Source organism: Hydra vulgaris, chromosome 14, assembly GCF_038396675.1.
Source record: "Hydra vulgaris chromosome 14, alternate assembly HydraT2T_AEP".
NCBI classification, from domain to species: Eukaryota; Metazoa; Cnidaria; class Hydrozoa; order Anthoathecata; family Hydridae; genus Hydra; species Hydra vulgaris.
Genome location: NC_088933.1, coordinates 25,217,520 through 25,230,000, shown reverse-complemented (window position 1 = coordinate 25,230,000; position 12,481 = coordinate 25,217,520). Strand labels below are relative to the sequence as shown.

At 23.9% G+C, this 12,481-nt stretch overlaps 1 protein-coding gene across 2 annotated transcripts in view; it reads left to right on the top strand.

Moving 5' to 3' along the window:
• The window catches only part of LOC101241405 (tyrosine-protein phosphatase non-receptor type 22), a 72,540-nt gene that overhangs the window by 1,276 nt on the left and 58,783 nt on the right, over window positions 1-12,481 (top strand). For both annotated transcript variants that reach the window (XM_065818470.1, XM_065818471.1), the window contains exons 3-4: window positions 2,164-2,240; window positions 12,325-12,420. In XM_065818470.1, coding sequence (XP_065674542.1) covers window positions 2,164-2,240; window positions 12,325-12,420 — 173 coding nt within the window. The remainder of the gene's footprint in view (window positions 1-2,163; window positions 2,241-12,324; window positions 12,421-12,481) is intronic.

The following is a 12,481-nucleotide window of genomic DNA, read 5'->3' as shown; positions in this document are numbered from 1 at the left end:
AATATTTTGTTTGGCCACCACCATTTTTCATCACTTCATTTAATCGACGGGGCATCGACTCAATTAAATTTGCTATCAAACGGTCAGGTATCGTAACCCAAACTTGTTTTATGGCTGCCCAAAGATCATCCAAAGATGAAATATTATTTTTATGGACCTCTTTATCCATATAGTCCCACAAATTTTCAATGGGATTAAGGTCTGGACTTTGGGCAGGCCAATTTTCAAAAAGGAAGATATTGTTATCCTTGAGCCATTTTTAAACTTGTTTAGACGTATGGCAAGGAGCATTGTCATGTTGAAATTTAATTTAATCCTCTTCTAATTCTTCCAGTGTGGGCAGCAAAGATTTTTGTAGAATACTAATGTATTCTTTGGAATTTATTTGTAATCCATCTTCGATTCTGTGCAATCTGTCCACACCTTTGGCAGAAAAACAACCCCAAACCATAATTCCAAGATTACTCTTTACCGTTGGGTGAATACAATCTGGATTTAATTGTTCGTTCTTACGTCTAATGCACATTTTTGGACGATCTGAATGCAAACAAAATCGTGATTCATCTGACCATAATATTTTTGTCCAGTCTGTGTTTTTATTATATTTTACCCAAGCTAACCTTGCCTTTTTATGGCATGCTGTAAGAAGAGGTACTTTTTTACATGGGTGTATTTTAAACCCCTGATCTTTAAGACGCCTCGAAATTGTCTAACAGTGTTAGATTGTATCACGATTTTGTTTGCATTCAGATCGTCCACAGATGTGCATTAGACGTAAGAACGAACAATTAAATCCAAATTGTATTCACCAAACGGTAAAGAGTAATCTTGGAATTATGGTTTGGGGTTGTTTTTCTGCCAAAGGTGTGGACAGATTGCACAGAATCGAAGATGGATTACAAATAAATTCCAAAGAATACATTAGTATTCTACAAAAATCTTTGCTGCCCACACTGGAAGAATTAGAAGAGGATTAAATTAAATTTCAACATGACAATGCTCCTTGCCATACGTCTAAACAAGTTAAAAAATGACTCAAGGATAATATCTTCCTTTTCAAAAATTGGCCTGCCCAAAGTCCAGACCTTAATCCCATTGAAAATTTGTGGGACTATATGGATAAAGAGGTCCATAAAAATAATATTTCATCTTTGGATGATCTTTGGGCAGCCATAAAACAAGTTTGGGTTACGATACCTGACCGTTTGATAGCAAATTTAATTGAGTCGATGCCCCGTCGATTAAATGAAGTAATGAAAAATGGTGGTGGCCACACAAAATATTAATTTTTTTTTTCAAAATGAGTCGTATATATGTGTATGTATATGTATTTAACATAAGCGATATGTTATATTTTATGTATTATATTTTTAGTTGATTAATAATACATAATTTACTGAAAAATTGTACTGTTCACTTTTTTTTGCTCGCCAGTGTATATATATACTATAGCGTATATAGATCAGCCTTTCCTTACTAGTTTTAGCATAGACCTTATTCAGAAAAAAAACAAAAACAAAGAATAATGAAACAAAAGATTGTAGCCCCATCTTGTCCATATATATGTATATTATTATTATTATTATTATTATTATTATTATTATTATTATTGTTATTGTTATTATCATCGTGTATTAGAGTTGGCATACCATTAATATATTCTACTTGCTTCAATTTTTGTTATGCTTATTTTATTCAATATACTTGAAAAATTCAAATTATATTTGTTGTAGTAAATATCTTTCATACTACCTGTCTGAGTCATCATAGATACTATCTCTCTGAACCTTTAATTAATGCTTCTGAAAAAATTCAAAAAAAATTCAAATGGGCCTTATCTCATCTCAATCATCCTTATTTGGTCCCAGGATACACCAAAAATTTTTTTAGGTCTCCAAGTCAAGGGGTTCCAGTACAAGGTATTTTCATATGCAAGGTTCCATGGAATTGTTTGACCCCCCCTCCCTTTTGGTGCCCCTAATTTATGAATTGAATAGTAGAAAATTGATGACTTTTTCACTATGATATTATTAATGATGTTTTTGAAGATCTAAGTACGTAATATTAGAGTAATAAATTTGACCTCCTTAAAGTATTTATAACCTAGTATCACAATAATACTAAAACAAAAATTAAAGTAAAATTTTGCTACAATTTTTTTAGACGACTATTCAAGAGTTGTTCTGCCTAAAGAAGATTCTAAAGATGGCTCAGATTATATAAATGCAAACTTTATTAAGGTAAAAATTGTTTAATTTTTTTATTGCTTGTAAAAGGTTTAAACAGTATCAGGTAAAGCAGTAGTTGTGTTGAAACCAACTTAGTTAAAAGTAGAAAAATTTGTGGAGTTATTGAAAGGAGTGACCATGATAAATAGCCTTTGTGATGGCTTTGGAAAAGAGTGACAATGATAAATAGCCTTTGTGATGGCTTTGGAAAGGAGTGTCAATGATAAATAGCCTTTGTGATGGCTTTGGAAAGGAGTGACAATGATAAATAGCCTTTGTGATGGCTTTGGAATCAAAAATTTCTGTTAAAAGTTTTTTATTAAAAAAAAGATTTAAAAAAAAAAAAATAATGCTAAAAAGAAATCTTTATTTTTTTATAAAGTTATGCTGTTTTTAAATTCATTTGTAGTAAAAACCATTTTGAAGTTTTGATATGTTTATGTTTCAAACAATTTTTTTGTTGACCCAAACTTTGGATCAACAAAAAACTTGCAACAAAATTTTTTTTTTTTTTCAAAAATTTTAGTTATTTCATGATTGTCACAAATTATGCTATAAACTAAAAACTAAAGTATTCACCGATATAAATTAGTGCCCTGAGGTGTTTTTTAACATTTTATCAAAATGGTGGGGTATTAGGGGTATAATAGGTTGTGAAAGGTTTTAATCATTTGTTAGAACATCTCTACTATACTAATACTGAACTTAATAATAGCAGTAGTAGTAGTAGTAGTAGTAGTAGTAGTAGTAGTAGTAGTAGTAGTAGTAGTAGTAGTAGTAGTAGTAGTAGTAGTAGTAGTAGTAGTAGTAACCATATTAATTTTTTTTTTGCTCCTAAAGCATTTTTTTAAATGAGTCATTTTTCTACTGTTTACTAAAAAATATTGAAGTAAATAAGGAATAATTATAGAAATAATTGGTTTAAAAAAGAACTATATTTTACCGGTCCAGACAGTTTATTTGCATACTTCTTGCATGTACGAACCCAGACCTATTTTAGTACCACTGGAGCGGTATGGACTCCCAGAAAAAAGTGCCCAAAAATTATTTTATTTTCTAATTTTTATTTTGCTTTTTAATGAAATTTTCTTTCGGTTTTAAATGCAGTAGTATATAAATAGTTTTCAGTTTATTTTAGCTGCTTCATTTTTTGTTCAGGGCAATAAAATGAATTAAATTTTTTCACATAATTATGTAACATAACTGTCCTTCGGTTACTAACTGAATGCTTTAAAGAAATGAATGTTGTTATGAAACTTACTTTGTTATAAAATTTCTTAACAAAACTTGTTAAAAAATTTTATAACAATGGAATGTATAAAAAATATGCTTTTTCTAAAGATAGAATATTTTAAAATATCCATTCAGAGTAAAGTTAACTTTTGTTTGTTGGCAATGAAGAGTGAACCGCTTTTGATAATAAATTAAAAAAAGTAAAAAATTTCAGTCTCAATCACGCAAATTTAATTTTTGAATGAATGAACTTTTGACCTTTAGCTTGTCAGTTTAGTTTACATTAAGAAAACAAAAAACGAAACATAAACTTTTTCAGAAAGTTTTGTTTATTTTCCATATTCTTTTTAACTTTAAAATTGATAAAAATAAAGATTACAATAACTTAATTAAAGTTTTATCAAGATCTAGTTATTTTTAAACTTTAGTGTCTTTAATGTTTAAAAAAATTCATAGTAAATGTAACTTTTTTATTAACCTTAATTTTTTAAAATTATATTTAATGAATAAAAAAATATTATATATTTTTGAAATATAATATGTTTTTTAATTAAAAAAATATAACATTTTTAAAATTATATTTGCTGTGATTATATCTTCTTTAATTATCTTTAATTTAAAAGGCACCTTAAAATCACTTTAAAAGTTATTAATCTTTAGTAAAAGTTAAATGAACAGATTTGCTGATATTTATATTAATATTTTAAAATTAAAATAATAGTAAATATGTTTATTAACTTATTAAGTTATTATTATATTTATTAAGCTTATGTTTTTTATTCAAATAGTTATTCAAATACAAGACGTAAAACTATTTTGTCAATTCTACAAAGATCATGTGATTTAATATAAGTAAAGGTTTATAATGTAAATATTGATTGAAAAATGTTTAAACTATTTAAACATTTAATAATTATTCAAAACACCATCAACTACTAAATTCAAAATATGGTTAACAAACGTTTAAAATACTTTAAACAGTTTTCAACAGTTATTTACAAATAGTGTGGTAATAGCAACAAAAATTTTTATTAAAATCTTAAGTAAAATAGTTTTCTTATCGTAACTTAAGTAGCATGGTTATGTCCACCGGTAAGTTCATGAATTTAAAGAAATGCCTTTAAATCAACTCTTTATCTTCCAATAAAACTAACCAAGATAAACATAATTGATTAAAATGATTAAAAAAATGACGATTAAAAATCATTGTCGTAGCACCAGTTTTAACTAAGGGAGGAGGTGGGGGAGGATCTTAGGAACATCCCCCCCCCCCCTCCTAGTGTTGCAGAAAATAAGCGGAATAAAATAAACTCTGGGTTTGTCACTGTCTCGAGCTATAGTTCCAGGATATCAATGGAGCGGATCACATTATCATGACTAAAACATCATAAAATATACAGTAGCATCCAAAAAATATGGACAGGCTAAATAAAATTGAATTTTACTAATATTTCAGCACTTAATTCACTAAATTTAACATATATATCAAATAAAAGATTTTTATGTTTACATTTATGTTTTGAAAGAATATTGATTATTTAATTAACGTACTTTAATTGATTTAAAAATAATGATTTTTAATGAACTCAAAAATTTGCGGACATACTTAAGCATTTCACATTCCCCCCCCCCAAATAAAAAAAAAAGCTAGTTCATTGATGTTGTAAACAAATACTTGACTAATAATGTTTCCCTGCAAATGTTTTTAATTAGAATGGATTAACAGAATGGTTTCTTAGATAAAAAATCAGTTTCTTACAAAAACGTCATTATGAAAAATAAATAATATTCTTTGTAAAACTTTTTCTTTGTCAATGATATGTCTTCTAATTAAAGCTGTTATTTAAAATTCAGTTTATAATATTAAACATTTAAAAAAATACATTGCTCCAAGTAAAACATTCTTTTTGAATGTTAAAAGTGCTTTTTTTTATTTTGTTCAAACTCATATATATATAATATAAAATTATTACACACTAAATTATTGCATAATAAATTTTATATTTTGTAATGAATTATATATTTTATATATTAATTATAATGACATTTAAATATGTCTTAATTTAAGCAAAATAAAAAATATAATGAACAATTAAATGTTCTGATAAAAAAACTTGTATTTATATAAACACTTATATAACTTTTTGTAGTGTCTTAAAACGTTGTAATGATTCCTGCTTTCAAGAAAATATAAAATATTTTTTATAAGTAGAAAAAACTTGTAGCTCTTTATTTGTCAAATTTTTTATATAGTTTAAAATCCTAAAATTGCAATGGTTTTAATTTATTTTTGAATAAAAACAAAACATAGCAAAATATTTTCAATATTTTAACAATACAAAATATCTTTATGTAATTTTAATTCAAAAAATTTGTAATTTTATTGTAAATAAATGAATAGCTAGTGCAAAAACCCAAAGAAAACGCATAATAGCTTGTAACAAGTATAACACCAAATTTTGTATTTGATAAGTAATTTTTTTTTGAATAAACAGATAGTTTGCGCAAAAACTGAAAGTTCTTGTAAAAAGCTGTTTAGAGAAGCAGCTTGCATGGCTCACCATGTTTGTTTTAAGAGAGCAATATATATATATATATATATATATATATATATATATATATATATATATATATATATATATATATGTATATATATATATATATATATATATATATATATATATATATATATATATATATATATATATATATATATATATATATATATATTAGCTGCAAAATTATATATATATATATATATATATATATATATATATATATATATATATATATATATATATATATATATATTTATTTACAATTAGCAAAACATTTATTAGAAGAAGGAACAAAATATATAACTTTTTAACAATTAAAATAAGCATAAATTGTTAAAAAAACAGACCAAATTATATCCTTTCCACAAATTATATTAAAAACAAATTTTTATTTATAAAAAAGAACAAAAAAATTTTTTTTAAAACATTATTAAACAAAACAACTTTTTATTATTTACAATTAAAATAACAAAAATATATATAAAAAAATATATAAAATAACAAAAATGTATATATAAAAAAGTACATATTTAAAAAAAAAATTGACTACATTTACATCATCAATTAACTATTGGTAGATTAACCAACTACAAAAATACTAATTATAGATGTAGCCTATTATTTTGTTACCGCTTCCTCTCATATTTTACTTTCTACAGGAGCTGCACTCCCTATTAGGAAAAAAAAAGAACCTTTGCCCCTAAATTTAGGCCCACATCATATGTTGCTTATTTGATCTGGATCCTCTATTTGTTGTGCAGTATGCTGAAAAAGCATTGTTAAATAAATCTAAAATCAAAAAAAGCAATTATGATATGATAAAAGAAGTAAAAATATTAAATACAAATTAATTTACCTGTTTCTGATATTTTTTCTAGAGCATTGTTAAAAATAATGAATATAAAAACTGAAAGAAAAGACATTTATTGCAAACACAATTTTTATTGCTATTACACAAAATAGCAACAAAAAAAAATATCTATCAGTACAAAAAATTTTTGTAATTTGACCAGAAAATTACAAAAATTCTTACCTTGATTGCGATAAACTAATTTCTTTTTAAGCTATTAGCTAACAACACAGTAAATTTCAAATAATTAAAATAACTAAATTAAAACTATATTTTAACAGTAAACTAATGATAGTTGGTAGAACACCAAAGTAGAACTGAAGAAATAAAATAACAATAAAATTAAAAATGTTTATACATAATACTTGTAGTTAAACAGAAACATAACTTTACCATCATGAGATAATAAAGCTTAAACTATAAAAACAAAAAATTAAAATAAAAAAAACTATTTAATTAAATTTTACTTTTTTTATAATTTTTTCTTAAGCAGATAATGACACATCCATAAAGAACATACAAGAAAAATTAATTTTTAACTACTTTTAAATTGTCAGTACTGATTATATTACCCCCATGACATAACTTCATGACATTAAGATAAGTGCAAACTATAAAACTAAAGATAGAGATAAAATAGAAATTAAAACCTAAAATATGTGATAAGGTAGAATTAAAATAACAAACTTAGTTTCTAATTCAACACATTTTTTTAAACGTTTCGTATAAAAAAATTTGTTGAACTAGAAACTAAATAAAGCAGATGTAAACTTTTTAAGAAATTTTTAAAAACAAATTAACTTTATAAAATCTAACCTCAATATCACCACCAGACAGTAACACTGTACTAAATAATCAAAATCATAAAACATGATTGAATATCTAACAAACAAAAACAATAAAAAATAAAAAACAACTTACTTATATTTAAAATAAGGCCATCGTCAGCTTCTATAAAATTAAACACACTGTTAAGATTTCCATACATCACCTACAAAACAGAGCATTTTTCATTAATTAAAGTATCAAAATTAAACTTTAGTAATTTTAAAAAGAGATTTTAAAAATTACAAAAAATATATACTATTTATAAATAAAAGTAAATAATTATATTATTTCAATAATTATATTATTTATGATAATAATCACAGAGCAGTTTGAAGATACTTCTGGGTTTTTTAAAAGTTAGATAAGAAATACAGAAAACCTTACCACGCGCACATTTACAAAGTCTCGTTCATTACCAGTTGTTAGTGTTGGAATTGACTCTTCTAATATTATACAGAGTATAATACTATTTTAATGGTTTTCTAAATTCTTTCATTGTTGCGCATTCGGTTTAAAATCTTTAACAGGGGTGTGATAAAATAGCTGTAAAACTCCAAATTTCTTTATTACTGTGAAATTAGGTATTTTTAAATTTTAATTATTTTTAAATAAAATGAATTTAATAAAATATTGTTTTTTAAATATAAAATTAGAATTTTCAATTATGTTCTTAATTAAAACTTACTTTTTAAAACCTTCTCACTGTTTTTGAAATAGAAAAGGTCGGCACATTGCAAGTTCAACACATCGGATTGCTTTTTTTTTGAAAATTTTTGTTATTTAAAATGCAAAACAAAACAATTATATAGTTAATTTTATAGTGTATTATATATATATATATATATATATATATATATATATATATATATATATATATATATATATATATATATCAAGCCTTCTCAGGAAGCACGTGTGGTCACACGTCTTGTTAGTCCACGTTTAAAATAATTTTTTCAGACAAACTGACCACAGCAGTTTGCATCTTTTAACTTATTAGGCGTTTCAATAATTCGCAGCAAAAAGTTAAACCTATCTATTAAGAAATAAAAGCAATCCTAAAAAAAGGAAACAAAATTGTAACGAAATATCAAGTTTAAATAAATTAACTAGAAAGTTTAATAATTAAAAAAAGTAAATAAATAAAATGTTTTAATAAAATTTTTATACAACTTTTGTATTCTTTTTTTTAAAGTCGTTGTTGAAAAAAACATTATCTTTTATAATGATTTAACAACAATTGAAAGTTTTGATATGCAATTTATTCACAATTTTTATCAGTCCATATAATTAAGAAACTAATTTGCTATGTACGCTTTAGAACTATGAGGAATTTTGTTAATTTTTTTTCTTACGTTTATTTGTTTTGTACGTCTTTTTGCTTTTAAATGTCTTTGCTATATTTGACATTTTTTCCTCAATACTTTATAAAATAGGAAAATAAGAAATAAACTATTTATTTGTAAAATGTATTATTTGATTCATAAATTTTGTAATGACAGAATAAATTAAATAAAAAAACAACATGATTTCTTTAATAAATGTATTTACCGCATTTGATGCATGTTTGAAATTGTTTTTTTTATATTACCCAATTTCCAATGTTAATACGCATTACTAACGGGTGATGCGGAAGTTATCGGACAAATCCTAATTTCATTATTTGAGCATAATAATTAGTTTTTGGGGTTTATCTTTGATTTTATCACAAAAACTGATTATTATTTGAGCATAATAATCAGTTTTTGTGGTAAAATGAGGTTAAATGCAGCTGAACGAGAATCTTTTCAAAAGCGACTAAAAATGTTTTTTGTAAATAAACCTAATATATATATATAAAACAAATCGTAAATCATTTTGAAAAGGAAGGATTTGCTCGAAGTACAATATATGATAACCTAAAAAGACTTGAAACTGTTCAATCGTTTTCTGATAGAAAGCCCCCTGGTCGTCCGACATCCTGAACTAGAGAAAAGAAAGCCGAATTAACGAAACTTGTCAACAATCGAAGATGGGTCAGTCAGAGAATATCGCAAATGAAAGTCGCATATGAAAGGCGTCAGAGCAAAATTGAGATCAGTTGCAGATGGTGGTGTTTTTTCATATAAAAAATAATACATTTTTATTAAAAGGTAAATGCTTTTTTAAAAAAAAATATAATAGTAGTTTGTTTTTTTATTTATAAATAAGTTATTGATGTTTTCATTTTGTCCGATAACTTCCGCATCACCCGTTAGAGATAATGAAAATAACAATTGCTCTGTTTAAAAAAATGTATTTAAAAACTTAAAAAAAAGTTTTAAATTCTAAACATTTTGTTAAAAAGTTCAGTAAATTAACAATGCACTAGCCCACAAGCTTTTGGAGCATCGTCAATAACAATAGTTCATCAGGAAATAAACTATTGGGTTTAAATGCACAATTTGGATAATCCTACAAAAGTGCACACTATTTCAATAGGGGTATTGAAAACAACCAAATATTTTATATTTAAATATTAGTATTAATGACTTTTTTTTTTTTTTTTACATGAAAAGCTTGTTTAAAAAAAAATTTTTTTACAAATTACTTTTCTCTTTAATTTCTTATAGCTTTATTTTGCTGCAAATTTTAAAAACATCTACTATATAAAAACGTGGTCAAGTTATCTAAAAAAATTACTTTGATGAACGTGGATGAACAAGGTGTGCGACTGCACACGCTTCCTGGGAAGGCCTAATATATATATTTATTTATAAGTATATTTATAATAAATATCTATTTATTATAATTATATCACTGTTTATATCATTTATTAAAAAATAATTGCTGCACTTCAACTTGTGTTATAAAAAAAAGTTCTTGTTTTGTGCAAGTTTTTAATGCAGCCTCGGAACATGTTTATTTAAAATTTAATTTTGACTAAAAAAAAAATGTTTAGCAATAAAAATAGTTTTTTTTAAAGAATAAATAAAATTTAAATATTGAGTAATATTTAGTAATATTTTGAAATAATTTGACAATTAAAACCAAGCATTAACTTATATATATTTTTCATCAGATTTAAATTATGTATTTATTTATTTATTTTAATTTTTTTATCTTAATTATTCACCACCCCAAGCCCGAGAAGACCACTACAGTCGAGTAGGCTACTTTTTTTGTGGTTACAACCCTCTCAACTCTATAACTCCAAAACACGAACAAGGCCACTGTGCGGAGAAACAAGTTGACCGCGGTACTACCATGGGCGTGGTGGCGATAGAAACTTTTTTTTTTTAAATCAAAATTAAATTTTTTTTTTTTATTAGAATAAAGTTATATATATATTTTTTAAATTAGTTTTAATTTAAACCATATATTTTTTATCAGAATTCTATTATATTATTATGATCAAGCTTAAAGTATTAGCGTTTTTCAAGCAAAAAAATCAATTATTACAAAAAAAAATGTCATAATATAAAATAAAGATAAAATAAAATTTAACTTTAGTTTTTATTATTAATTTCTTTTTATTATTAATTAGAAATTTAAGTAAATTTTTTTTCAAGCTTAAGAATATTAGCGTTTTTCAAGCAGAAAAATCAATTATTACAAAAAAAATGTCATAATATAAAATAAAGATAAAATAAAATTTAACTTTAGTTTTTATTATTAATTTCTTTTTATTATTAATTAAAAATTTAAGTAAATTTTTTTTCAAGCTTAAAGTATTAGCGTTTTTCAAGCAAAAAAATCAATTATTACAAAAAAAAAAATGTCATAATATAAAATAAAGATAAAATAAAATTTAACTTTAGTTTTTATTATTAATTTCTTATTATTATTAAATAGAAATTTAAGTAAATTTTTTTAATTGTAATTAAAAGTTGTATAAATATTCTTGTGCTTGCAAGATGATAGATAAAAGTTTTTATTACATATATTTATTCTATAGTTTTTTCTTTCTTTTTGCATTTTATTTAATAGCTTCGTATACAAAAAAAAAAATTGTCATTAAATATAAACAATTTTGTTTTCTGTTACTAAATATTTCGACAAAATAATTAGCTCAATAGAGATTAAGTTTTCGTAGTTTTAAATTTTATTTGAGATTATTTCATCAGTAAATAGCGCTTATATCTTACATAATTGTCATTGAAACTTTTGTAACAAACTTTTCAAATTATTTTTAACAAAATAATCTTCATTCAAAAGTTAAAGTTTTTGTAAAATTAATTTCCTCTTTTATCTTACTGCTCATAGAATAATTTAAAAGTTAGAAAAATTATAAAAAGTTACTTAATGGAAATCACTCTAGGTGCACTTAAAATTGCTCTATGCGTAGGTAAATTGCAGGCAGCTTAATGCTTTAATACAAGGCCTGATGTATATAAATATAAATATATATATATGTGTATATATATATATATATATACATATTTAAACAACTTTAAAAAGTATTCTACACAATAGAGTGCTCAATGTTCTTAAAAGAACAGAGCAATTATATATTTATATATATATGTATATATATATATATATATATATATATATATATATATATATATATATATATATATATATATACACACACAAAGAGAGAGAGAGAGGGAATAGAGAAAAGTGATGTTTTAGAAAAATACATGTTTGCATAATTTTGTTTTAGGATGGAAGTGGTAATGTTTCTTATATTGCTGCTCAAGCTCCAATGGCTACTACAGTATATGATTTTTGGAGAATGATATGGACAAATGATGTTAAAGTAAGTTTTTTAATGTACAGAAAATAAATCGTTTTAAAAAAAAATTAGTAAATTTATTATT